A 27777-nucleotide genomic window follows, 5' to 3' on the forward strand; every position below is an offset into this window, starting at 1 on the left:
TACATCATTGTAAGGGTGAAGCATGTCTGTGCAATTGATTACATAGAAGGGATTATGGTGCATATTTAGGGAGGAGCAGGAATGGTAGATGAGGCAGGTTATTGTAAAGCCTTCATTAGGAGGAGGACTCACAAACCATTCGGTTTCATAATGTATGGGTGCCATTATGTAAGTAAAACACCCATATTTTTTGCTGAATTAAGTGAAAGTAAATCAATAATCCTAGTAAACACCAGCGTAACAGACTGTTCACTGTCAACAATTTTAATGGATTGAGTTGAAACATTTCAGTTGCATATGATAATTTGACATTTTCATAGTGATTCAGTGACTTGTGCTTCAGGGGAAGTTGCATTCATCAACAGCATTACCTCATGTAAGTGATGCAGCCCCACTTAGAAAACCTCTTTCAATACAAAGTCTTATTTTCGGAGAGGAAAAATCCTGAAAAGATCACAAGAAACGGTACACTGCAGACAGTCAAAATGAAAAGAATTGGAAAAATAGGCTAAGTGATTCATTTACATGGCAGCTTGAGCTTTTTGTGCCACTGAACATAACCCTCTGCCCCCTTCTTCTCTCTGCACCATTACTGCTCAGTCTCTCTCTGTGTCCGAGCAGCATGCCTTTCCTCTTTGGGCTGTCGTCCCCAGCAAAAGAGCTGCTGCGTGGTGACTGCATCTACTCGAGCTTGAAATCTGAGCCCATTATGTCAACAGATGTTACAGACAGAGAGGAGCGCAAGCGTGAGATAGGCAAAGATACACAAGAGTGAGCAGAGGAAGAGAGACACATGTATAAAACAATTGATAGAAAAGGAAACAAACATTGAGGAGCATTTGGTTTTATAGTTAATAAATGAACCAAAAATTACCAAATGCATTGACGGTGCAAGGTCAGATATCAAAGTTCTTTTTCTGGAGCAGGAAAAGGATTTTTAAAAAATTAAAGAGCTGGGATTATTTCTTTGAACAGATTCAATATAATTTGTCTCCCTTCCAAAAAATCATAAAAACACACAAGAAGTTGGTGTAAATGTATATTTTACTCACATATACATCAATGGGCACTTGTCAGAACTCAAATTACACATACACCCTGCCAGTAGCACTTCATAAAATAAGCTGAGACATATAGTTGCAATCTTGTGAGGATTACCTGTTTAAATGGCCCGCCTGTGTCTGCTGGACAGTATTTCTAATATGAACAACACAGATTTTGATCATTTTAATAATTTCTAAAGAATTAGTGTTCTGATCTCATCATCATATGGGTTAAATAGGTGGGAGATGGAGCATAAAGAGAAATGAAATAGCCAGAGTTCTACTTGCCAATGTATCTTATTGTATTTCAAAAGTACAAAAGTGTTTCACTGGCAGAAAACAGCCTCACAGAGGAAGTGCTCTTGGTCGAACAAGCAGATGGACATTGTCAAGAAGACACACCACAGCACACATGAAGAATAAGCTTCTCTCACAAAACACTTAATCCAGACATATAATCGTTGCTTGAAATGGTGGGAGGAAAGCATCTGTTTGCTCCCTACATTTTAGAATTATAGAGCAAATAGGGGTATTTCATTTGGACCCTGGCACAAGTTTCGTATTGGCTAAAGCGTGAGTTTTGTTATTAATACCTTGACAACAGTAAATAGTAACAATGGCAGTTTTATCTTACACCAACTGTTGGCCCCAGTCAGAAGTGCAACTTAATTGCTGTCTTTCAGTCACGGAAACTCCAGCATCCCAAAAGCAGTGCCAGACAGCAAGTGCATCAGCTTTACTTTACAATTTCCTATCTTCTCCACAAATGGGTTGTATCACTCCATACAGGTTTTTCCCTTTATATACACATGCTCAATCTCTCTACATCTCATCTCCACCCCCCACCCTCATATGATCTTCAATAACAGCTCGTAGGTGGCATTAATGATCCCCCAGGAGAGGAGTGAACGGTGGTAGTTGAGGTGGGCCCCTCTGAACAGCATGGCCAAACTACCACCCCTTTCTCTCCACACTGTTAGCAGCACCTTCCTGCAAGGTTGAAAGGCTCCACCAACCTGTGACTGAGCCCTGGACTTTACCACATTTAATGGATAGAACATGATGCCAAGGCCCGCCCCCAACAACCCTCCACAAACAAAATCAATAACCAGGTGACCTGCTCGACTAGTGGCTTCTGGGAGTTGCTCCTTGATGGGCCCGCGGAGCCCAAAGAAGAGCACGTTGCTTGGGCCGTTACGGAGGAGTATGGGCACAAGGCCACGGTAGCACTCTCTGACACCATACTCAGACAAAAGTGTTCGGAACGTGTGAGCTGTGTTATTGAAGCGCCCATAGTGCCGATGGTCTTGTAGGAGAGTCTGTACACGCTCAAATGGAGTCAGTAAGGCCTCTGTTGTTCCTGCCAACGCTGCAGCAAAGCTTCGGGTAACCAGCTCCGGCACGCCGGTGCAAACGGCCCTGTCTAGTAAGACTCTAGAGAAGTCCTCATACAGGCCAAACATGATGGCCACTGTAGTGCTCTTCTGGAGTAGCGGAGGCAGCAAGCCCCGGTAAAGATTCCTCAGTCCGTCTCTTTGGAGCTGCCGCACTGCCTCAGTGGCCGACACGCCATGCAGCTGTTGGCGGAACAGCACCTTCTGGATGGGGAAGGTCACAACAATGTTGGTAAAAGCTGCAATGGAGCCACAGACGTAGTGCCTCCCATGATTGCCCAGCTTGGCACTCAGAACCCCAGCAGGCAGCAGGGAGTGGCCTCCTTTAGTCAGGGCAGCCTGAGGCTGAGATGTCTGGGCCGACTTAGAGTCCATGGTGCTAACAGCCATGGGAGGCTTAGTGCTCCACAGCCTGTTCCTCCAACTTCACATTGGCACTGCACTCTTCTGTGGAATATATACACTGAGAAAGAGAGAGGAAAGATCAGATATACTAATCAAGCCTCATGACCTTATTTTTACATTTTACTTTGCTTTCATTTGACTGTATGGGAGACAGAGATGGGAGAGTGAGTCAGTGATGACCGAAAAGGACAAATGGGATTCAATTTGGGCCCAATCACACAAGGGTTAGGGTTAGGGTTAGGGTTAGGGTATTGTGCAGTACAATTTCTTTTTGCACATCTGCCAGTATGTTTGGCAATACAATTAATTTGTCAAATTCTATATATTGTCTAAAATCTAAATAATAAGTTGAGGTCTAGACTAAATGGCCGTACATGCTACATGTCGGCTTAAACAGACTGAAATGTTTAACCTCCTTCTCCTGATTTCAACATGCACAACCAGGCTGCTCCAACTGGCCACTGATAAGCATTATTACATAATTCAATGGACTGATAAGTGTCAGCTTAGTTATGGGGGAGGAGAGCACAGCTATGAGCGGCAGAAGACACTGATCCATTTATTTAATGTGCATTACAAAGCCCCATGTATTCTACATTAGCACTAAGCTTTTGATGTAGTTCTACTTTTGTTGAAGCATTAAAGGTGCGAGTGGCACACCCTACCACATACATACAAAAACAAATCTGCTTGAGTTACAGCAAGGTGTTACCAAAGTAAAAAAAAAGTTCATCACACTGAGTATGTTGTCTAGGAGTTGTCTAAACATAGACCACGGAGGAGAGAGGGGTGGAGAAGCTATGAGGTCATTAGAGGTCACAACATGTCAACCAAAATACCTCTCAAGAAATCCCTAGACAGTTGCGGATCAGTATGCCACAACTTTTGAGAGCCTGTCAAGAAATGTAAAAGAAAATATAATAAAACTATAGTATAAAAAATATATATACATTATTGCACTGCTACCATTGTGATTCCTTAACATACAACTACATCTGATCACCACCAACATTATGATGAGTTTTACAGGCACAATTTCAATATTCATAGTGAATGACATATTACACGTTGGTTAACAGAGTGCACTTGACTGCTTATGGATATGTTCTTTCATTTTGCTATAAGTGATTGTCAGTGAAGCCATTTGTAGACCCGGAAGTACAAATTTTTCCAATGTCAGATGACATTAAAAAATACAATTTAAAACAATCACAACATGACATGATACGGATGCTTTTACTAAATCAATAGATTTGAGTAGAACACAACAACACTGTTACTTAATGATAATGTTCCATTACTAAATCCTTACTCTATGCGCTGCTTCCTTAAGACTCGTCTTGTCGTGTCACGCCTGTTGTCCTTACATGCCTCCAAGCTGTAGGCTGGCACAGACATATAGGCCTGCTCTTTGCTAACTATTATATTACAACAAAGACAAGAAGTAAGTATAGTTGCTGCATGACGAGTTTGCTAACAGATGAACAAATCGCCGACGGGCTAGCATATTTAAGGTTAACACGGTAGCTGGACACCAACATGCTAGGCTGGTTAGCCAATTCAGCTAGCTCAACAGCGCTAAGTACTGGGCCTTCTGGATTATGCTAGTAACAGTCAGTCTAATTCACGTTTAAAGTAAAGAAAGGCTGACACGAGAACACTGTCAGATATAATGACGGCATGCGCCAGCATAATACTTGTCTGCTTAGCATGCTAGGGGTTAGCATGATCGGAGTCAAATCGGACGAACGCTGACTGATGATTGGTTGGGGACTTCGTTGACAGCAACTGAATGTCAAGAGGCAAAAGAGCGTTGCACAGTGCTGGTCAAGCCGTCGTGCTTATAAATTAGTCTTTACCTGCCGTGTACACCAGACGCTGTCCTGTCCCCGGACAGGTGGATAGCAGTTATTCTCAGGGTAGCTGGGCACAACTGTAGGTCGTGTCTGCAGCCCCCACAGAAGCAGGTGACTGCCAGCAGAAATGCTTCTCCAGCGCATGCGCACTACTACAGATTTGCTAGTACATGGCTGTGGCTACGACTGTGTAGAGAGCTTATTTCACATTCACACTTACTGACATCTATAACACGATGTTAATAGTGGATAGTTTGTGTGTGGAAATTATTGCGGATTTAATTGTTTGTATTATATTGACTTGAAAGCTAAAATGAACTGTTTTTGATGGGGCTTGAATGTTGGTCGCAAAGCAGAATGGAGCGTAATTTTACGACAACACTATGACGTCAGTGTCGTAACGTTAGACTTGTCGGTAAATAAGTAACGATAGCTAGCTCTGACCGGTATATTTTACACTTAGTTGCTGTTTTTGTTGATATGTATTGGTGTTACAACTAAATAAGTTCATTAAATAGTAGAACAGGGCCCGGTGAACAACTCTAGTGAATAAGCTAACGGGAACTCTCACAGCTAACGCTAGCTAGCTGGATGTTGCTAGCTGTACTCTTACATTTTGCATAGAGCAGCTCTCTTTAGCTTAACGCCATCGTTGGCCCCTGTTTTCACCTGACATTTATTCACCGAGACTTGTGCGTGTAAGAGAGCCGTATGCATTAAAACACAGCCTGAATTGCGTGTGGGGTCAGTTTGCCGCCGTCGGCACTGAAATCTCAGTTCATGTAAAATGTCAGCGCAAAAAGACTGCGAGTTTTTGGTGAAAAGAGCCCGGGAGCTGGTGTCTGATGATCCGTGTGCGGCCAAAGCCTGGCTCATCACTGCCAGAACCCTTTACCCTGCAGATTTCAACATACAGGTAACATTAAAAAACACACCTCAGCAGCTTATAGTCGAACCAATGGAACTGTATTCTCTTGTACAAGCCGAGTTGACTTGTTTGAAATTAGTAGATCCTCCTTTATGATTCTGTTGTTAAATTGTGATTCACATGTTTTCACAGTATGAAATGTACATCATTGAGCGGAATGCAGAGAGGACTGCTTCAGCGGGGAGACTGCTGTATGACATGTGAGTTAAAGTGAACTATGTCTGTGTCACTGGCATTGATGTCAAGTGGTCCAGTTTGGTCCTGTCTAACAGTCGGACTTCTCCTTGCAGGTTTATAAACTTTCCAGATCAGCCTATTGTTTGGCGAGAGATCAGTGTCATCACAGCTGCCCTGCGCAGTGACTCTCAGGACAAACATGCACAGTTTCTGCGAGGTGAGAGGATATGCCTGCCTAATCAATATACAGGTCATGCATACAGTAAATATCACTTCGTTTTTGACAATGTTTGGATGTCTCTGTGTTTTGCCCTCAGGGCTTTTTGAGACACTGCCTGGCCGTGTCCAGTGTGAGATGCTTTTGAAAGCCACAGAGCAGTGTTTCAACACTTTGGAGAAGGCAGAGATGCTGCTCCTCCTCCTTAAACGCTTTCCAGAGTCTGTGGTCCAACATGGGGTATGTAATGATAACATAACACTTGTGCACTCTCTTTTGAACCTAGAGTGAATTACGCTCAAGCGATCAGCGCTAACTTTTTTCGCTGTATGTTTAGGTCAATCTTGGAGAAACATTGTTAGAGGCGGAGGCATCAGAGAACGTGGAGACCCCTGTCAACTGCTTCAGAAAACTTTTTGGTGAGTGAAACAAGTTCATTAAAATGGTTACAAACACCCACTTGCTATGTGAATTGACTTTGACACTAATTTGTTACTGTTATTACAGTGTGTGATGTCCTTCCCTTGGTCATAAACAACATGGATATGCGCTTGCCAGCCAGCCTGATGCAGAAGTACATGCTGAAAGCCGCTGAATTCTATATCGGCTATGTTACCCGTGGACCCTCACCAGATGTACAGATACAGGGTAAACTTTATGATATTTTTCTTTCCTTCTGTCTTTATGCTAACCCAGTGTTATCACTTTAAATGTCAAGATTTTGTAAATTCTGTCCCCATATTTTTCTACTCACTGCCTACTTAACATTTTCCCCTCTTCCTCTTGTCTTCTGTGTCAGGCTCTCAAGAAGGTGGATCTATTAAGTCACCCAGTGTGTCCCGTGGCTCACAGCGTTATGTGATTGACGGCCTGTCAGAGAAGTCATCGGTGGTGGCGGAACCTTGGGAGAGGCTGTTAGATATCCTCGCTGTGGTTGGAGCACGCTGCGAGTGGCAGGGTGACAAGGGACAGAGGTAGTCAATCTGTCTGCCTGTCGATCAGCCAGTACCGTTAAACAGGGATCTGTTTTTATTCTGGTTACTCTCGTAATATAAAATCTTATATTGGATGCTAATAACTGATGGTATATTACCAATGCTCAAAAAATACAACTTTTTGATGCAAAAAGAACAACCAAAACTATCAACAAACAAATAGCTCCAAAAAAGTCATTCACCCCCTCATTATATCACCTTCAAAAGAGCAGAAATTTCATCATCTAAATTTACTAGTCAAACCTACCTAGTCAATGATAAGAATTTTTCACTTCTTACATAGCCTTACAGACAGGTGGCGGGGATGTCTCGAGCCAGTTGCTCATGAATGTGCCAGCGCAAAATTGATGTGACACAACAGATAAATATCAACCACTTCCATCGTTTAATGTCATCTTATATGACAATAGTCAGATGGCAGTCAACAAGGCGAATATTGGCTGAAGCTGATGTTCCTTGTATAAATGGGTGCATTCCTTAGTCCAATACAACAGCCCTGCAAAGAATCCTGTGTCAAGAAGTTTATGTTAAAAGTAGTTAAGAGAATGTGGGTTAAACTTCATGGTGATTTTGAAGTCTGGAGTTTTGTTATGCTGTTGATCCATACTTTCACATTACTGTTCTCTCATTCTCATCACAGAGTTATTATACAGCTTTTGATATAATTTTTTAATTGAGTATTAAGTCATTGATAAGAGTGAAAGATTTAAGTCCATATAAGAGAATCTGTTTGAAGTTGATTATAGATATTTTGTTGTTTTTTACCCTTTGCTTTGTACCGTTTGCTGTAGGAGTTACGTGGACATGTTGCAGAGAGTAAAGGAGCTGTGTCACTATCTTCCTGGTTTGGAAGGAGACACAAGATCACGCTGCTGCAGCCAAATTGTCATCTGTGCTGCACTCGTCCTTTTCCGCAGTGCCTTCCTTTATGTCTCATCTGTACAACCTGCACTATTCCAGGGTCAGCCTCTGTCTTTTTAAACATACACAGTACACTGTTTTAAATTTCACTCTAGTACTTCAGGTTATATATCTTCATTGTCTTTTCAATTAACAGTTAAATGATCTAATGATGTGTGTATTGTTTGACAGGTGTGAATGCCTTGACTTCAGGGCCATGGATCCTTGTAGAGGATTTGAGCTCGGTGTATAACGATGTGGAGGTGGAAAGAGGAGCCATGAAACATGCACATAAGAAACGCAAATTGGCTGATGGGAGAGAGAAGACAATGGTATGGATGGATTTTTGAGAACCAAGAAAGACCGACACATCACTTTATGTGTGAGATTATACCATTATACCTGCTTCTTTATTAATCTTTGTGTGTGTGTGTGTGTTTCTGTGTGTGTGCTTCTGTGTGTATGTATGTGTGTGTTTGTGCTGGTGCTTGCGTATGTCATTGTAGAGCTCAGATGATGAGGAAGGGTTAGGAAAAGGTCGCGGTCGGCACATTTTAGTAAACAAAACTGAGATGCCCAGCTGGCTGGAGACTCTGGACAGCTTTCGCACAGCGAGGGAGAGCTGGGACCTCCTTCATTCTCATGATGGCCTGGAAACTGGTAAATAGCATTTCTGTCCATGTGTCCATCAGTCACTCATACACAATATCATACAAACACAACAGCAGCAGGTGTATTCCTATGGCTTTTAAAGTCCTGATACAACTCAAAAGGTCCTCTTTTTGGAGGTATACAGGAACTAAAAGTGTTGATGATTTGTTAATTATATGAGTGGACCGTTGCATTTTAACAGAGTTCAAGAAGATCTGTGCTTCTTGGAAGACGGACAGCTGGCTGTGGTTCAGAATATTCCTCACCGACATGATCATATACCAGGCAAGAAACATGTTTTTAACAGTTTATACAGGATTAAATTAAACTTTATCGGTTCCTGTGAGAAAATGTAGTAATTGGACACTCAGGATATGGCAATATATATATTTTATTTTATTTACTATTTAACCAATGAGGCAAAATGAGCTCAGAAAATAGATATTTATAGACGTTAGAATGTCTTTTCATGTGCCTCATGAGTTGTCAGTGACTACATGCTGATTCTCTCTCTCTCTCCCTCTCTCTCCCTCCCTCCCTACCTCGCTCTCCCTCCAGGGACAGTATCGTAAGGCCCTCTCCAGCCTGCACCAGATGGCTGCAGTGCAACAGCCTCAGCCTGGCCAGCAGAGCCCCTCAGGTCAGGCCAGTCTGGAGCACCACAGGGCCCTTATACAACAGGCCTCCTGCCACTACGCACTGGGAGAGTACAGGGTACACACACGCTCACACACACAACCTTACATACACAAGCGCGCTTACATAAGTATATGTTAGGCATCAGAAGACATGCATATATAGAACGGGTTGCATTCTCAAATCACATTTTGATGTACATGGTGCGAGTATTGTTGTCTATTTATGTTCCTGAAATTTTTGAATTATATTCTGTTATTCTTTAGTCTTTTTTGCACTAAGGACCAGTTTCATGTAAGACATTATTTTATGGGGGGCTGGATTACACGGTAGTAAAATACAATTAGACAACGGATACTTGCCACCCGATTTGCCTTCCATATGTCCAGTCTACTCTGCAACTTACTAAGGTAACATACTTTAAGGCCACTGTCATTTGCAGTCTCCAACAGTTGAAAGGTAAAGTAATTTACAGCTGCAGTTCAGCCACTTCATCGGCAAAGCTGAAAGCAGTTGTCCATCTCCCTACATGTAGCTACCTTTTTCTCGGCAGTCGTAGGCTCTTCTTGTCTCATCATTGGGCCTTCTCCCTTTTCCTTTGCAAAGTAGCTCTCCGAAGACATTTGTTTTCTATTCATTTTAGCTAGCCTGAGGGCTTATTTTTTTGGGTATAACATGACTGAAACAGGTACGTGTCAAGCGCGTCAAGAGGAACAGACGGATGTTATTAAAAGAGAATCCATTTTTAAAAATAAAAGAACTTACAGAGTGTGATCGTCAATATAATGGAAATGAAATAACTTATTTATTCTTTCTCTGTGGCCTGGTGGTTGGGGACCACTGATCTATGATTATGATCTTGTCAAAACTGAAGTCTGCATTGCAGTATTTGGCCTGCAGGTGGAGATGTACTAAAGGTCAATTTGAGAGGCGTGCAGCTGCAGCAGACTTCAATTTGTAGAGATTTGGTTTTAGTATATTAAAGTGCTGCTGACTTCTGAACAGATTTATACCAGATTTCGAACATGCATACCTTTATTATGTAACATTATTTGACATGCATTACAAACAAATTATGCAAATTATCTTTAAACTTGAGTGTAGGTTCCAATAAGGACAGGCCTAGCAATGATACATCCAACCCCCTTTTTACACATGTGATGCGTATGTTTTCTATTTGTTAATCAGATGGCTTGTGAGAAGCTACTTGATGTTGTCGGTGGATTGGTGCCGCCAAACCAAGTACAGACAAAGACTCTAGAGGATCAGGGTAGAGTCAAGACAAAAACAAGGAAAGGTAAAGTAATTTAGTAATTTACTGCTTTTGTAAAGCAACGTCCAGCAACTGATTCTGACATATAAAGCCTTTATTTTGTTTTGTAAAACTGACATATAATATATCGTTTGAACTGAATGGTAAAGGGTTTCATATTTAGAAACAATGTATTACAATTGGGGACATTGTGTGTGTTTGCCCATGTATGTGTGTGTTGACAGACTTTCTGCTACCATTAACAAACCACAACCTCCCTTTGCTGCAATTTACATATTAATGAGAAAGAACTGACCTTTGTTGAAACTATAATGTGACAGAAAAATACATAACTATTTATCACAACAGTACGCAGTAATTCATTTCTTGTCATCTTTAGGTAATGACCTGAGGCTGCTTCCCTGCACCAGCAAAGCTGTGTTACCCTTCTGCCTCCAGCTGATGCTGGCCTGCTTCAAGGTAATTCAAGTCTGTGTAAATACATCAAATTTTTATATCAAACTTCGCATAATCCACACACTTAAATCTCATTCTGTCCAATCAGCTCCGTGCCTTTACAGACAGCCGAGACGACCTGTCCCTCGGTCATGTGGTGGTGCTCCTGCAGCATGACTGGCCACAGGGCGAGATGCTGTTTTTAAAGGCAGTGGATAAGATCTGTCAGCAAGGCAGTTTCCAGTATGAGAATTTCTTCAATTATGTCACCAGTATCCTTTTCAATTACCACACACACAAACAAGACAGAGAATGGGTTTTCAAATATCATCTATAAACTACTTAGTTCAGTCAGTCTAACTCAGGGCAAGGGGCCCACCCTGGACACATTGCAAGTAGTTGTAGCTATGTTTGTATTGGGTCTTTTTATTTATTTAATGCATACCTTAATTGGTTTTGTGGAACAAGCTTTTTCAAGGTCAGTAGTTAAAAAGTCATTAATGTTTAGATGTTGTGTGTGTCCCTTACTTTGCAGTAACTTTGTCTGCGTTCTCTTGTCATGGATGATAATTTCCATAAGCTCATGATTTTTGTCAGACATCGACATGCTGGAGGAGTTTGCATACCTGCGCACACCAGAAGGGGGGAGGATTCAACTGGAGCTGCTACCCAATCAGGGAATGCTGATCAAGTAAGAACCTGGCATTCAGAAATGTTCTAGTTGGCATCGTGACTCTTCACACTCCCGTTCTGTTGCTGTTTTCAAAGAGAACAGTGTTAATGATTGATGATTTTAGTCGACATGGCCTGTGGGGAAAATTTTTACTTTGAGAATGCTGTTAATGGAGCGGCCATTAGAAAGAGAAGAGGTTTATGGTAAAATAAAGCTTCTATCAAACTCCTTCATTCATTACTATAGACGTAAACACTCTTGAATGCACCCTCACTGACTGAGAGTTGTTGAATATTGCTGTCCCTCAGGAACCCTAGTCCCGCCCTGGGGGTGGAGTTAAATACCCTTCTGCTACAAGGGGTGCAGACGATGGACAGGTACCCAGGGCCCCACCTCCCACAGTCCCATCCCACCCCAACACCATTCACCCTTTCTTCATCCCCAACTTTAAGGCTTGTCATCCCCCCAGTTTGATTTGGGCCTGTCATTTTACATCAAGAGTTAGTCGTTCTTTGATTTCCTGTCGGCGTTTGTTTTTTTGAGCCATCGCTCGTCTTTGTGTGGTCATCACTGTTGTCGTTGTTATTTTAGGATGATGTTGGTCTTGATGTGCAGTCAATTTAGTTTCTTGCCTTTTCATAACACTTGATCTCATTTCATTTGTGGACACGTTGTATGTGGTTTTTATTTTTGATGATGAAACCTGACTGGCTGATTTATGTACGTAAGGAAAAAGTAACTTGCTTCTTGCATGATTTTGTCTTTACTGCATAGATCTCAGTCTCCCTGTTTATGACAAATCATCTCAAAATAATACATTTCTGACCATATGTATGTATGTGTTCATTTTGTATGTACTGCTGTTTCTTCAGACACCACACAGTGACCCGTGGGATCACCAAAGGAGTGAAGGAAGATTTCCGTCTGGCTATGGAGAGGCAGGTGTCGCGCTGTGGAGAGAACCTGTTCAGCGTGCTTCACCGCTTCTGCATCAACGAGAAAATCATAATCATCCAGTCTCTCCCTTGACACCTGGCCTGTGACTTTCAAACCTTTTCATAGTCGATATTTTGGGAACAGCTGGACTGACTTTATGACCCCATCGGCTGTTTCCCAACACAGGACTCTTTTCTCTCTGTCTTGTCTTTGTCATCCACCACTGAACTGTAGCAAAAAGAAAAAGTCTCCTTGCCTTAAAAGTGGATCTCTCTTGTCAGAGAGTTGGAGAGAATACGGGCTCATGCAGTTTTCATGGTATGTGTGTAGTTTCCTGTGCTTAACCGCTTATGAGATGGTTTAATCATATAGTGAGACTTTGTGGGAGTAAATGTTGAGGAAAAGAATGAAGTGCATTTTTTAAAGTCTTTTGTAAAGTTTATTCTTTTTGTTACAAATTTCATCAAGTTGTCAGTTTATGTTAATGTTTCTAGTAAATGTGATTTAAAAAACATTTGATATTTTGATTCAGTTCATTTCCAGCTCATACTACAAAATTAGAAATTAGATGCTGTAGCTGAAGAAAGTACATATGTGTGACACTGGAAATATAGTACACATGCTTCATTTTCTCTGTCTCTCCAGATGTTTTAACTCCTGTGTTCCTTCTCCCTTCTGTCCCTTTCTCACTTCCTCTTTCCACTTCCTTTTTACTTCATAAATGCTGCATCCGTGTATGTGTCGGAGATTGGAATTACTCTGTTGAAATTTCCTCCTTCTGGCCTTGAAGTGTTCCTTGTGCATAATGCTAAAGATGAACATGAAAATTAGCTGACTTCAAATCAGCAATCCTTTGGATAGTGTGCACACAGCTGACGGCAGCAGTGTTGTCTCTGCATATACAAACAACAGAGGAGAAAAACCAACGCACATGATACACTTTACAACATTCTTATCTTACTATTCCATCACTAGCTTTATACTAAATACAAAACGTCCCGTGGATGCTGCTGTTACCGAATGTAGACAAATGCTTCTTAATGAAGTTGGGGCAGATAGGTTTGCCTAAAGTTTACTTTGAGTGGCATTCCGTTGTCCTCTTTCTAGTAGGAGGACACATTTTTAACTTCTGAGTTGTCTTGAATGTCGTCACTCCTCTAGCTCTGTGACTGGCACATTTGGCAAGTCCACCTGTAGGGCAGCTCTGAGGTTGGCCCAGAACAGCCTTTGCTTGGCCCTGTCCTGAGGCCATTCCAAGTATGTGTGTCGGCCCATCATGGACTTCAGCTGGTTGTACTTAGATGGGATCAGATACTGAGGAAGAGGCTCGAGCAGCACCAGCACAATACTGTCCGATCCGTGACCGAGGCGGTGGTGGGTGGCGAAGTACAACTCGTAATGGCACCAGTCGCTCTTGACGAAATGAGCTGAGAGCACAAACACGGCGCGTCGGCTTTTCTCCACACAGCTCATGATGTTCTCGATGATCGTCTTTCCTGGCACAAAGTGCTTCTCATGGTGGCAGATTCGGAGCCCTCCAGCAGGGCCTTCAAGGTTGGGGAGCATGGAGTTGTGCACCCAGTCTGCGTCATGCTGGCTGTAAGACACAAAAGCATGAAACTCAACACCCACCAGATCCTCAGGTCGAAGTTGTCGCCTTCTGGCACGATGTTTGGCTCTGGTCCACTGCCAGATCATGCCCATATACCAGGGAATGTCCAAACGATGGCACAGAGTTAGAACTACAAGAATCAAAAACACTGCTGGGCACAAGATGGTGGCAGCTAGAAGACCAACATTACAGGAGACCAATGGGATCCAGATTTTGTTCAAGGTGGAGTCTCTAATGGTCTCAGGGTAGATGCAGTAATAGCCCGATGGCCAGCTCAACAATTCAATTCCTGTGTCACCTCTCCCCTTTTCAGTATTGATGCTAAGACTGAGGAAACTCCTCAGAGCACAGGTGCAGGCGAAGGGGTTGTGACTGACATCCAGTGTTTTCAGTTTGGGGCAGCCTTCCAGCTTGTTCACAGACGGGGCGTGGATGGAGTTGGACTTGAGCAGAAGCACATTGAGTACGGGCAAGCCCTTACACACTGGCAGGTCCCGCAGCCTGTTAGCATTTAGATTGAGTGATGAAAGGTTTTTCAGATTCATGATGGATGATGGTACCACAGAAACCTGATTGTTCTGGAGGTCCAGTGTCTCCATTCCTTTTGGGACACATTTAAAAACTGAGTCCGTCAGACGATTAGAAGCCAGAGACATGTTGGTGATGCTCGGTGGCCAGACACATTCTTCCACACCGTCGTACACCAGCTGGTTGACGCTGAGGTCCAGATGTTGCAGGGATTTCATGTGTTTCATGCGTTTGCTCAGCAGCTGGAAGTTCTTCAGATTGTTGCCCACTAGAGTCAATTTCTTCAGGTTGGCTAGATTCTCACATTCAATGAATTCTTGACCCTCCACTCTGGAGAAGATGGAGTCGGATAGAGCACAAAGGGAGAAATCGAGCTGGAGCAGTCCACTCTGTGACTCGGGGCATGTCATGTGTATGATTGAAGTCTCAAGGATTGCTAAATTCTCCACTGGTAGGTTGATGAAAAAGTCGTATACAACCTCCTGTGAGAAAAAGAAAGACATCACCCTCGCCCTTCTGGCTATGAAGGACTTCATTTTAGATGTCTTCGCCACAGGAGTATCCTCGAAAGGCAAAGTGTGCATTGCCACATCAGAAGCGCCGATTTGGCTGATGGATGTTCCCAGAGCCACGTTTACAAAGTCAGTCAATTCGTGCCAGCTGATTGTTATGTTAGTGAGATAAAGATAAGATGTGCGGATTGCTGCTCTCTCGCTTAACTGCTTACTAAGGCTACTGAAGCCTCCTGTCACATTCATCAACTCCACTTCAACAAAGAACGTCAGAGCGTCATGGAACAGATCATGGTTCAGTATCTGATTCCTAGTCAAGGCTATCTGAAGCTGTTGAGCTTTAACGCCATTCAGACTGCCCGCTTCATATTCCAGGTGACCCTCCAGGGAAAGTGTCAGTGTAAGTAGTTTCACTTCAGCAATATTCCTGAAATCACCCAGATGGATCTCTTCAGCTCCGAGTGCTAACCATTCAAGTTTTGCCAGGGAACTGAACTCACTCCCGAGTGTCATCGAGAGGAAGTCGTTGCGGGTCAAATTAAGCATCCGCAGGTTCTTTGTGTGGAGCAGGTACCCCTGACCCGACAGGTTCTTCAGCCTGTTGTGTGACAGGTCGAGATCCTGCAGGAGTGGCGTGTTGAGGAACGTGTCTGGGTCGATCTCCTCCAAACTATTCCATGAAATGTTGAGAGACCTCAGGTGAACAGTGTTATTGAAGTCTCCTTGGTGAAGCTGCTGTATGCGGTTGCATGATAGGTCTAAAACCTCAACTGTCTCAGGCAGGTCTCCCGGGACAGAGGAGAGGTTTTGGGATGAGCGGTTGACATTGGTTTCAGAGGATGACGCGCTCAGCTGGAGTCCCACCAATGTGGTTGCTACCCAGATGGCAGCATACACAGGCCTCATTGTTTGTCTGCACTGAAGTAAAAAAAATAAACATACATATGTTATTATTGATTTGCACACTCAGTTGCCAGTAGATTCGGTACACCTTGCTAAAACTAATGCAATCTAATACAACAGTCTTGCCAAAAATGAAACATCCATCAAGTTCATAAATCTGTAGATGTGTTTTGAGTTTAAATTGAGAGTCTTGACTTTATAGACCAAGCTTAAGTTGACGTTGCACTAACAACTGCAGTCATTTTGAGGTAGACGAGATCAGACATGTAGGAGGACTGTAACTGTCAAAATCAAGAATAGATACTAAATAGATGACTCACTGAATAGATTAATGTGCCATTATATACAACAAAACATTTTAAAAAGTTATTGAAATTCAAATAAATGTAGGCATTCATTTATTGATGAAATGTGACATAAATGGATCTTCTGTGTGAACTTGCTCCTGTATTTACATCTCTAGATGAGATGTGAAATGCACACTGACATAACATAATGAAAAAAGGTAATGAAATTATATGTAAGAGAGTGCGTGATACAAGGGATTTCTACCCAGAGGTAATTGTAAACAAACATTGTGACTGGTTCCCTTGTCAGAAATAATAAATCAACTAAAAGCAGATTTCTGAGGGGATAGAAAGATATCAGAACTCAAATACAGTTTTAAAGTGGTCGTAATCCTTGCTTCATTAATGTAAATGGGGTGGACAAAATAATAGAAACAACCAGTCTAAACCCACCGTAAACAGTAGCAACACAACCAAACATTTTAACTTTCCTGAAGGAATGATCCATGCAGGAAGGTTTTATTAGACAGCAATCGTTATAGTCGAGTGTGCCCAGTGGCAACTAAGTAAATACACAGTGTTTGTAAGTTGACACTGAAACCTGCGGTGTTCCTCTGCTTAGTCATGTGAGGACATACCTTGTACCATGTAATAACCATTAACTAACAATTAGTGTGATAAGTGTTATCTTTGAATTAAATTACCTTTTTAGTAATAAGTAGAGAGTTACTTGTCCACACGTCACAAAACAAATTCAGTCCATACAGTTTTTAATGTTCCAATGCAAAGTTTCTACCATTATGCTTCTAACGCTTTTCCCTGCTTCTGCCTGTGTGTGGTGATAGACAGTGATCGCAGTTGCATTTCAAAAAGATGAAATAAAACCCTTAATAAATAAAGCCCTCTCTCAATAAAACAAAACTATTCAGTGGACAGACAAAAGGGTGCACTCACCTGTTGTGACGTCAGATGGATTTTTCAGAGGAAGTGCTGCACCCTATGTTGTTGATTTGGCGGGTTTTCAATAAGGTGACATGTTGCAGTCCATCATATATGAATACCTTCAAAATCACTTCAATGGTGCAAAGAGTGCACAAACAAAAACCCAATCATGAGCTCTGTAGAGTGTCTCCGTCCGTCTCTGCTCTTATCATCAGTCCCTACTGATGTTACAGTAAAATGAGGCAGAGAGGACTCTCACATGGAAATGAAAGCAACTCCATGCGATTATAATATCGCACATCCTCTTTTCACTTCCCCTTGATTTACTGCACAGAGATTTTGTTTAGAGAAGTAAACCATTTTGGGAGAGAGAAAGTTTAGAAGAAAATGTAAATGTACTCCGTTATTCAGATTCAAGTCCATTAAGTTATGAATAGCTTACTGTTCTTTATGCTCTTCTCAGGTGGACTGCTTGATGATGTTGATCTTCTGTTCAACATCCTTATAAATGTTTGATTCATTGACACAAAGAAATGAGTTCACCTTTTTTTTTTGTAGTGTCTCCACAACCACTCTGAGGTCAGTCTGGGTTGTGGATGACCATTTCCCAACTCAATTACCTTAACCGCCATTAATGCCTTGAAGCAGAGTGTATCCTGGACGACTACCCTGTTTACTCAAGACACTGGCATTGATGATGGAGGATGAGGAAGGGGATTTTTGATTAGCTTTGATTTGTTTTTATGTGATCAAATACAGTCTCTCTCTCTCTCTCTCTCTCTCTCGCTCTCACACACACACACACACACACACACACACACACACACACACACACACACACACACACACACACACACACACACACATCTCAGCAATGTTTTCAGACCAGCAGCACTGGTGTGTTTTCGTGGGTGACTGGCCGTTACTCATTGGGCAAAGTGGAGCTAAATTGAATAAGGTTATATGAGGTGGGTGTCGCTGTTCTCACCTGGCGTGGTTTGATCAAATTTTCGGTGCTTTGCAGCTCCTGGCCATAAGACAACAGGAAACAGCCTGTTTGTTTTAGATTCTCATCACTCCCTCTTTTGCAATAAATGTCCTCAATGTCCATTGTGTGTCATCATGTGAATTCATATTGGAAAAATTCAATTAATTGACTCCAATGTGATGCTTGTTGTTTTTCAGCACAGGCAAACTTAATTTGAGAGGTCCAAAAACACTGTAAGTGTTTGCTGGAAACAGATAGACTGCGAGTTACTTCTTGGAGTCACGGCGCTAAGATCAGAGTACAAGCTAATTATTGACACAGGAATGTTCGTGTGTGTGTGTGTGTGTGTGTGTCCTCACAGGAACAGCTCAGTAATTTCCTCTTAAGTGCTGGTCCTCTGGCTTTAAGGCTCTTTTTTTTATATATATATGATTGACAGAATGGAGTGTTTATGGAGTTGCAGGTTTAAAACTTTTAATTGGTGACTCAGATGTGAAAATAATACAGGTGTGGATATGAGTCAACCTTTGTATGTGTCGACATTATGAGGGAGGGAGGGAGGGAGGGAGGGGCTGAGTGGGAGCACCAAGTACACTGAGGGAGAGATAGGGAAGGCTGACCGGGCTGTCAGATGGATACTGCAGCACCTCGAAGCTTCAGATGATTCTGTGATCGCTCTCCACCATCATGGATCAGCGTGGGTTTATGACACTCAACAGGGCAATCGCTCTGACTGACACCAGCCACCATCTTCAAGTTAACTTGTGAAAGCTACTCCTTCACGATGCTGAACCATCCTTCGCCTACCACTTGTCGGTGGCACTTACTCTCCCTCCTGTTGTTGGTGGCGTGTGAGGCGGCCTCATCTCTCGGGGGTGGCAGGAAGATTTGGCAGCAGCCTAAGCCGGACCCCATCTTAAACAGCCAGTCTTTCCTTCATGACAGCTTCCCTTCAGGGTTCCTTTGGGGTTCTGGGACGTCTGCCTTCCAGACAGAGGGAGCCTGGGACCAGGAGGGGAAAGGCCCGTCCATCTGGGACCACTTCACCCGCTCCTCTGTCACTGCTGTCACTGCCGATGTGGCTGGTGACAGCTACACTCGCTGGGAAGAGGATGTGGAGGCATTGGAGTATCTCGGTGTGCGATCGTACTCTTTCTCTCTGTCCTGGCCAAGACTCTTTCCTGACGGGGATGCCAGAGGTCAGCCCAATATGGCTGCTGTGGAGCATTACAGCCGTCTCATAGAGAGGCTACTGGACAAGAGAATTGAGCCCATAGTCACCCTCTACCACTGGGACCTGCCACAAGTCCTACAGGAGCGCTACGGAGGCTGGAAAAATGACACAGTAGTGGGACTGTTTGAGGAGTATGCTGCATTTTGCTTCCGCACATTTGGGAGCCGCGTTAGGTACTGGCTCACCATGCATAATCCATACCTGGTGGCTGTGCAGGGGTATGGGACAGGTGTTCATGCTCCTGGAGAAACGGGGGGTCCTGCCGGCTCTCTCATTGTGGCCCACAACCTGATCAGGGTAAGTTAGACAGGATGTACTAATACACCGTGTGATATACAATGCTTTATCTGCTCGGGCTGTAAATGACAGTACATGAAGAACTTTTCTGACGATACATACTCTGTAAACTTTGAACTTCTCCAACAGGATCAGTTTATGATGTTTGCATCCTCCAACGATTCTGAGGTCAGAATGCACTGAAGCAAACACAGACTGCTCCAGTGCTCTGACACATTTTGTTGCAATCAAATGAAATCAATAAGAGACAATGAGGTTTGATTTGTATATAACCGGCGCAGCCGAGCGCAAAACCTTAACGCTCACTGTTTGTTCTATCTCCTCTATGACAAGTTGCTCATATTTCATTCTGGCAGGGTTGTGAACAGTAAAGAGGACACTTAAACAGACACTGAGGTCAAAGTCCACCACATCAGCACTTTTACGCTGGAGAGAAACAGTGTGTGACAGGAAGTCATGGAGATACGCCTCATTAATAACACCTCGCTGTCACACAGTAAGCCTGTCACAGCACAGATGGTATGTGTACAGCTAACACTGTGCAGATAGCAGGAGCAAATAGTAATTCTCTGGTGCCCTAATAGATTGTTTTCATGATTACCCCATTAGCTCCGCTTAGGAGCTCATGTCTCCCCATTTGTTCGTTCTTTATTGTGCATTGTTTAGTACTGTTGCTGAAGCCCAATGTGAGGCAGAGGAACAAAAATCATCGACTGTATTTACAGTCTCCAGAGAAAACTCAAGCTGTACACAAATGTGGTTCCAGATGCTAATTAAAGCTGCTGTAAGCGTTATTTTCATATTTTAAAAGAAGTATTAAATATCTGTTTATTCCCACTTTATTTAATCGGGACGGACAGTTCTGTAAAGAGACGGTCCTGTTTGCTCATTAACGTGTAGAGAGCAAGATCCTCCTGGTCTGGTACCCACACTGGCATTAAAGAGCAAGTAAAGCTTCCAGTTCCAGCGCTCCTGGTGACAGATTACACTGACAAACAGGCCAAGTGATGAGAAAATGCTTGAAGGAAAGAAAGAGGCAAAGAATGCTACCTTGGAAAAAAATTTATTTACATTTTACACTTATATCTTGACATATATGTCAAGTTCATGCTCCAAACGAACCTGTCCTGACCTGGGAGCTCGGATCACTGGGGGAGTGACCTATTTCAAGAGTGGGGGGACGTCAAAATATGCATGTCAAAATATCTGCTGTGAGAAAAGTCCTATTCTACTGTTGTGACTGTGTTATCAACTACAATACAAAACATCATCGTACTGTGTCTGCTGTGATTTCCAGGCACACGCCAAAGCATGGCACACCTACAACACCCACTTCCGTCCAGCTCAGAAGGGTAAAGTATCCATTGTTCTGGGATCCCACTGGGTCGAGCCGCAGAGAGGTCAAGCCACGGCTAACAACGTCGAGCTTTGCCAGCAGTCAATGGAGGCTGTCCTCGGCTGGTTTGCCAACCCCATCTTCGGTGATGGGGACTACCCAGCCTCCTTAAAAATCAAACATGGAGCCCTCTTGCCCATATTCTCTCCTGACGAGAAGCTCTGGGTGCAGGCGACAGCTGACTTTTTTGCTCTGTCCTTCGGGCCCAACAACCTCCGTCTGGGTCGGGGCCTGGCCCAGTACGGTCTGACTGTGACCCCAGACCTGAGGCGTGTACTGGGCTGGATAAAGCTGGAGTATGGGGACCCGAGGGTGCTTGTGGCTGAGGCAGGTTGGTTTTCTGAAGCCGGTGTTGGAAAGGAGGACACAGTGGCGATCTACCTGATGAAGAGATTTATTAACCAGGTCCTGCAAGGTAAGAAAAGAGGTGGAAACCAAATCAAATAAAGACAATGTTAAAACTCTTTCCACTCTTTATTGTTGTGTTTTCTTTGACAGCTGTCAAGTTTGATGGTGTGCAGGTGTTTGGTTACTCTGCCTGGTCACTGCTGGATGGATTTGAATGGAATAACGGCTTCACTGTCAGGCGAGGCCTTTTCTACATCGATTTCAGCCAACCAAACCGAACCAGGACCCCCAAGACCTCCGCTCAGTACTACCGACAAGTTGTCGCTGATAATGGTTTCCCCAGTGATAAAAGAGACAAAGGGATCAGAGGCCGGTTCCCCTGCGACTTTCAGTGGGGTGTTGCTGACTCCACTTTACAGGTATGAACAGAGAGAATCAGAGGACATTTGAAGGCAAAGACAAAATCAAAAGTATGACTATATTCACTCTCATAGAATCGTCTTGTATGTCTGTTTCTGTCATTGTAGGTCCACTTCCACCCTTTCTCACCACAGTTTACCGACAGCCATTTGTACAGCTGGAACCTGACGGGGGACAGATCGCTGCATCCAGTCCCAGGGGTGACGGTCCAGACCAGACGAGCCCAGTGCACCGACTACTTGGCCATTCGTGATCATCTTCGCCTGTTTGAGCCCACTGGGGCATCTCATTACCGCTTTGCCCTGAACTGGTCTCTGATTTTACCCCAGGGAGACCTCTCTAATGTGAACACTGAGGCTCTGAGGTAGAAATACACAAACACACAAACAACTTCCACTTTTTCAGTCTGCCCACATTTAGCCCAGTTCAGCAATTCAATTAAAAAATATTACTCTTATCGACAGAATTATAGAGTTGTCACAGGCAAAATATATCTTTAATTCATTTATTTTTAAATATGTTTGATCACAATGTACATTCATTATATTTTGTAATATATTCTCGAGGCAACATAACAATATACTGGCATCAGTGATGGAATGTAACCAAGTACATTTACTCAAGTCATATACCATTGTCTGCTACTTTATTCTTCAAAACTACATTTTGGAGGCCAATATTGTATATTGATATATTACATTATATGTATCAGTATATGCCAATATAAGCCTCTTCCATAAGCTTATATTACCTGCTCCACAGCATAGATTTTAGCCAGATTTAGATGAATTTAAAGATATCTGACTCTGTCTCTCTTTGTGTCTTCATATTTTACCTCCTGGCTCCATAACATCTTAAAGGTACTACCGCTGTGTCCTGACTGAGCTCAAGAAGCTTGACATGAAGGCTGCCGTGATTCTCTACTACCCCACACACAGAGCTCCAAACCTGGGCTTGCCTGGTCCACTGCATGCCTCTGGTGGCTGGCTCAACTACAGCACAGTGGAGGCGTTTCACCAATATGCAGCACTGTGCTACCAGCAGTTGGGGTCCTGGGTTCCATACTGGATCACCATCAATGAGCCAAACAGACTGGTAGATGTCTATTCTAGTGCGATAGAGAAGCATCAGGCAGCTCATAACCTTCTTCTGGCCCACGCAAAAGCCTGGAGGCTGTATGAGAGGGAACACTCGAGTCAACAGAGAGCACTGGTGTCACTTGCGTTACACGCCGACTGGGCCGAACCTGCAAACCCCTTCCTGGACTCACATACAGCAGCGGCACAGAGGTTCCTCTTGTTTGAACTCGGTCGCTTCTTAGACCCACTGCTGGGGACAAGATATGAGGAGAAACACAGCAAGAGGGACTACCCGCAAGAAATGAAGGCATACCTGGAGGAGAGATCTGGAGTGATGGGCCTCCGTGGATCCCCTCTTCCAAACTTCACTGAGACTGAGAGGGAGGAGCTGAGAGGGGCGCTGAGTTTTATCGCACTGAATCATTTCACCACCCGTTTGGTCTCTCCGTATCACCCCACACAGGCCAGTCCCCAGCAGAAACAACCCCCCGATCATGGCTGTCTGACTCTTTCTGATCCCACCTGGCACTCGTCCAGTCTGGGGCTGGCTCTTGTGCCCTGGGGCCTGAGGAAGACCCTGAACTGGGTGAGCCAGAGATACGGTATGGCATTGCCCATCATCGTCTCAGCCAGCGGGATTGATGACCAGGCTCCTGTGGAGGACAAACTCAGGCAACACTTTCTCAAGAGTTATCTCCAGGAGGCTTTAAAAGGTGGGGCATCCATTTTCAGGGTTGGGTCAGATTATTTTGAAATGTTGTCAGCTACTAAATACAATTTACATGGCAAGTTTTTGTGATTAGTTACATAAAAAACAAAACTGTAATCTAATCTGAATACTTTTGGATTACTTTCAAGACAATCATTGAAAATATTGCCCTCATGCTGAAAAATATTAGATTATTAGAATATCAAAAAATAATCATCACTTATTCTTTTTTTTTTCTTGAAATATCAGTGTTTATAGTTTTAAAAGAAAAGAACCCTTACAAACAGAGCAAGCTACAGGTGGTACTACATGTGTTCTACAACTCTTGGAATGCTTTTTTTGCTTAAAGGAGACACATAATGCTCATCTTCATGTTCATCATTTTATGTCCTTAAACTACAAGAATGGGTTTAAATACTTGCTCAAAAAACACATCAATTGTCTCATACTGTCCAGTGCTTCAGCTCTGTATTTCCCCTCTATCTGAAACACTCTGTTTTAGCTCTTTTCTCATTAAGGCCCCCCTCCTGACTGCTCTGATTGGTCTGCCCACACACGCCTGAACCCGACACCGCTAACGACAACAGCGCAACTGTGCTGCGTCATTTCTTACCTGCCAAACTAGCTGCTATGTATACATTTTGCAAATGTGTGACATCACAAAGTCAAGGAATTAAAGGTGGGACTACTGATGAGGCATTTCATTAGCAGTGCTTCTGTGGGAGAGAGGAGTTTCTGTTGGTGTGGACTTTTACCTTTTAAACTTTAAGATAATGAACATGCACGCGAACCAATAAAACACTGAAGGAAAGGAAAAAAAGAAAAAGTGTAATAGGTCTCCTTTAAGTTCTTGTTGTTGCTGTTTTTTTTTAACCAGAGGCCAGACTGGAGAACTTTGCTCTCACAGCACAAGAGGGGCACTTTTTATTATTGGGCTTTTTGTGGGTTGATAGGGTATTGGTTATTATGAAAACATTTCATAATCTCCAAATTACCAGATCTTAAAGATATACTCAAAAACCTAGGCTGATTATGGTTATACTTATTCCTTAAATCCTGATTACAGTTCTCAGATCTCAGTAGGAACAAAATGTTCAGTGTTCAGGGTGTTGAGGTATAGACACACCTGCTACAGACAGTTCAGGTTTTATGGTCATATCGCTTCCTATTATAAAACCCAGACTTAATGAGAAACCAGGAGGACCATAATAAGAGAAAGGAGGGGAGAGAAAAACAGCACAGTGACAGTGTTTATCAGTGCTGTGTACACACTTTGCCCTTTATGGTCCTATCAGCACCTGTATTTGCACACAGGTGCTGTTTTCTAATAGTGGGTATGTATTTCTAACACGTGGTTGTTTTTTCTTAACTCCCTTCTTCTGTTGGTCTCCAGCTCGACAGTTAGATGGAGTAAACCTGCAGGGCTTCTACGTGTGGAAGCTGCAAGATCGAAATGTCCCTCAGTTTGGCCTCTTCACCTCAACCCACCACAAGTCCAAAGCCAAAGCCTCGGTCGCTCTCTACAAAGAGATCATCGGTCGTGGCGGTTTCCCCAAGGACAACACCACGCAGACCTGCAGGTCTAGAGAGCCTCATGAACCTTGCTCTGCGTGTGAATGGATGTTCAAGAACAAGGCCATGCTGGTGTTCGGAGGCTGCCTCCTCATAACAGCGGTTATGCTGGCAGCCCTCATCATCTTTGTCATCGTCACCAAGAGAAACCAAACAAGAGGCAGGAGGAGGGGGGCGAGCAGGATGAGCAGGAGGAGGCGGAGGGAGGGGGTCCCTGTGTGCTCATGTCCACGTGTTAAGTGCTAACTGAAGAGACACTGACGGCGTAATGTAGCAGAGAAACTGTGTGTGGGAGAAGGAGATTGGTCTATAATTGTGTCTTGTCCTGTATTGCTGTGTGATGAGCTTATTAACAATTACTGTCAAGAGAAAGTGTCTCCATCCATTTCGCTGTAATAATGGGTTATTAAGATAGAAGGTGCCTGGTGAGAAGAATTGTTAAAGCAATTTCTGTATGTATGTTTCTACAGTTAAATGGCCATGAGATGGCAACAGACTCTTGCTGACTCATGTGTTTGATTATGTGATATGTATGGTTTACCTGTCGCTCACCTCACCTTTGACCTCTGGTATGCAGGAAATATGTCAATGCCATGAATCTAGTGTTGTAATAACGTGTCCAGATCCGAATAAAATATATTTTATATGATATACGTTAAGTTATGGTCAGGATGGTTTTTGGTTTGATTGTGTTTGTGAGAAGTTCTGACGTATTTTCAAGTGGATTCCACTTTATTCAAACACCACATATGTTTGCCAGGGCAGTTTGAATATCCATGTGACAGTGACGCCCTCTAGTGTCGCAGTCTGCAGCTCTGATGAAATGAAGTGAAACACGGCCCCCCTTTGTTGTAAATAAGAATACCATAAATTACCATGCTGTCTGTCTAGTGGTGTTTGTGACTGTAGACTGCTGAGGTAACTACATTTAGAGGAGATATTTTAGGAGTCCAGCTGAGCATGTAACACATCTGGATGACTGCATCTCCATCACTTTTAACCACCAGGCAGGGCTGCTTCTCAGTTCTTCTTCTATTGTCCTTCTCTGAGGATTTTCTGGTCAATTATTAGTACTGGATTTTCTTTGAACTCACATTTTCTCTTTATGTTTCTTCAACAGCACATACCCCATGACTTTCATCTTTGATCTGTACATAAGCACATGAGTAATGGATATCAGATGTATAATATCAGATGAAAAAGAGTTGTTTACTACTGCAACTTTCTCTCCATATTCCAATAAGACTGCATCCACAGATGCAGACTTGAGGTTATTATGACTTGGACTAGATTCTACTCAAGTAATTTCTGATGACTTGTAACTTGACAGAAAATAAATGACTCGAGAATCGACTTGGACTTTAAAGACTCTGGACTTGATTTAACATAAGATGACTTGTCTGTGCTCATTTGATGTTTTAACTTAAATCAAAATAAAAACAAACAACTAATTTAGTCTGGCTGTCAGTTTTTCATTTTAAAATTTACATTTTTTCAAAACATTCTTTTTATTGAAGATTTTTTTTCATGATTACATTTATTTCACTGGCTATCAGTTATAATACAAATAATACAGCTCATTATCATACTTTTTTAACTGGTAACATAAATTGGCTGATAAAACCATTATTAGACAGTACCGATATTCATTTATTTTTTAAGATCGAAAACTGTAGGTTAGACTGCAAAATCTTTGAGAGAGGAAAAGACTTGACTTGCCCTGACTTGCCCACTTCTTGAGACTTGGACTAAATGGCTTGAGTCACATGTCCAACTGCATCTGATACACACTTTAGACTTGTGAAACTGCCTAACTTCATCTTAGAGCATTTTCTTGGTCAAAAGAATAACTGGTTCAAGTGGGATCATCTCATAAAAAAGTGATTTCTGTTCACTACAATAATATAAAGCAACTCACTCACCATGTTCAAGACACTGCATGTTATAGGCTGACATTCAGATATCAATATATCAGGCACTATTCTTCTTTTCTATTTACAGAATACATACAAAAACATTTTTTTTTGCCATCATACCTCAATTGTGGTTATTAAACGACAAAGGTACGTATAAAATGGAACGTTTCCAAAATGAAAACTCACTGACACAACAAACTGCAATAGTAATGTGACAGACTGTAAAAATAAGCTTTCACATCAACACACGATACCGATAACCGATGAAAATATCGGTCTGGCTCTGCTGTAGAATTGAAAAGCGTTGGAAAGCCTTTCTAACTAAAATCAAGTGATCATATGGTCATGAACTGATGTAATCTACCAGACACTATGTGAAACCATGTTTACTGTTCAGATTAGTTCAGAGATCTCTTTGAATTTTGCATTAAAACATTTCTACCTTTATTTTTTCAATTTAAACCATCCCTATGATCATCACATGGCTGCAATGTTAATAACAATAATAATGCTGA

General features: G+C 42.7%; 4 protein-coding genes across 8 annotated transcripts; 2 read left to right on the top strand and 2 right to left on the bottom strand.

Annotated features, from left to right (window-relative positions):
* Nucleotides 1-248: 248 nt before the first annotated feature.
* Nucleotides 249-4850, bottom strand: slc25a51b (solute carrier family 25 member 51b). 4 transcript variants are annotated; one of them, XM_037077945.1, is made up of 4 exons: nt 4702-4837; nt 4155-4260; nt 3682-3735; nt 249-2900 (listed from the first exon to the last, which is right to left on the bottom strand). In XM_037077945.1, the coding sequence occupies exon 4, from the start codon at nt 2825-2827 to the stop codon at nt 1892-1894; it is 936 nt and encodes a 311-aa protein (XP_036933840.1). In that variant the 5' UTR covers nt 2828-2900; nt 3682-3735; nt 4155-4260; nt 4702-4837; the 3' UTR covers nt 249-1891. The 4 variants fall into 4 exon arrangements, with proteins under 4 accessions (XP_036933840.1, XP_036933841.1, XP_036933839.1 ...); XM_037077946.1 differs by lacking the exon at nt 3682-3735; XM_037077944.1 differs by lacking the exon at nt 4155-4260 and having other exon boundaries at nt 4702-4830.
* A 242-nt stretch (nt 4851-5092) lies between these two features.
* ints10 (integrator complex subunit 10) lies at nt 5093-13033 on the top strand. 2 transcript variants are annotated; one of them, XM_037077941.1, is made up of 18 exons: nt 5093-5614; nt 5759-5826; nt 5917-6020; nt 6121-6260; nt 6358-6439; nt 6528-6668; nt 6820-6994; nt 7807-7976; nt 8108-8247; nt 8422-8575; nt 8769-8851; nt 9125-9280; nt 10391-10499; nt 10855-10934; nt 11020-11182; nt 11508-11601; nt 11892-11960; nt 12456-13033. In XM_037077941.1, the coding sequence occupies exons 1-18, from the start codon at nt 5486-5488 to the stop codon at nt 12610-12612; spliced, it is 2214 nt and encodes a 737-aa protein (XP_036933836.1). In that variant the 5' UTR covers nt 5093-5485; the 3' UTR covers nt 12613-13033. The 2 variants fall into 2 exon arrangements, with proteins under 2 accessions (XP_036933836.1, XP_036933837.1); XM_037077942.1 differs by lacking the exon at nt 11892-11960 and having other exon boundaries at nt 5096-5614.
* A 153-nt stretch (nt 13034-13186) lies between these two features.
* Nucleotides 13187-17528, bottom strand: tlr1 (toll-like receptor 1). The gene is made up of 2 exons (XM_037077938.1): nt 17316-17528; nt 13187-16089 (listed from the first exon to the last, which is right to left on the bottom strand). The coding sequence occupies exon 2, from the start codon at nt 16075-16077 to the stop codon at nt 13669-13671; it is 2409 nt and encodes an 802-aa protein (XP_036933833.1). The 5' UTR covers nt 16078-16089; nt 17316-17528; the 3' UTR covers nt 13187-13668.
* Nucleotides 17529-18899: 1371 nt separating this feature from the next.
* klb (klotho beta) lies at nt 18900-25997 on the top strand. The gene is made up of 6 exons (XM_037077937.1): nt 18900-19822; nt 21120-21633; nt 21717-21985; nt 22094-22350; nt 22847-23778; nt 25168-25997. The coding sequence occupies exons 1-6, from the start codon at nt 19076-19078 to the stop codon at nt 25590-25592; spliced, it is 3144 nt and encodes a 1047-aa protein (XP_036933832.1). The 5' UTR covers nt 18900-19075; the 3' UTR covers nt 25593-25997.
* Nucleotides 25998-27777: the final 1780 nt, after the last annotated feature.

The sequence above is a fragment of the Acanthopagrus latus genome, chromosome 18 (genome assembly GCF_904848185.1).
Source record: "Acanthopagrus latus isolate v.2019 chromosome 18, fAcaLat1.1, whole genome shotgun sequence".
Lineage (NCBI taxonomy): Eukaryota > Metazoa > Chordata > Actinopteri > Spariformes > Sparidae > Acanthopagrus > Acanthopagrus latus.

What these genes read in the sequence shown, in the direction of transcription:
- tlr1 (XM_037077938.1), bottom strand. Translation starts at nt 16,077, where the DNA reads ATGAGGCCTGTGTATGCTGCCATCTGGGTAGCAACCACATTGGTGGGA.
- slc25a51b (XM_037077943.1), bottom strand. Translation starts at nt 2,827, where the DNA reads ATGGCTGTTAGCACCATGGACTCTAAGTCGGCCCAGACATCTCAGCCT.
- klb (XM_037077937.1), top strand. Translation starts at nt 19,076, where the DNA reads ATGCTGAACCATCCTTCGCCTACCACTTGTCGGTGGCACTTACTCTCC. An exon ending in TTGCTGACTCCACTTTACAG is followed by an intron (nt 21,986 to 22,093) that starts GTATGAACAGAG and finishes CTGTCATTGTAG; the next exon opens with GTCCACTTCCACCCTTTCTC. An exon ending in TCTCCAGGAGGCTTTAAAAG is followed by an intron (nt 23,779 to 25,167) that starts GTGGGGCATCCA and finishes GTTGGTCTCCAG; the next exon opens with CTCGACAGTTAGATGGAGTA.
- ints10 (XM_037077941.1), top strand. Translation starts at nt 5,486, where the DNA reads ATGTCAGCGCAAAAAGACTGCGAGTTTTTGGTGAAAAGAGCCCGGGAG. An exon ending in TCATGATGGCCTGGAAACTG is followed by an intron (nt 8,576 to 8,768) that starts GTAAATAGCATT and finishes GCATTTTAACAG; the next exon opens with AGTTCAAGAAGATCTGTGCT. An exon ending in AATCAGGGAATGCTGATCAA is followed by an intron (nt 11,602 to 11,891) that starts GTAAGAACCTGG and finishes GCTGTCCCTCAG; the next exon opens with GAACCCTAGTCCCGCCCTGG.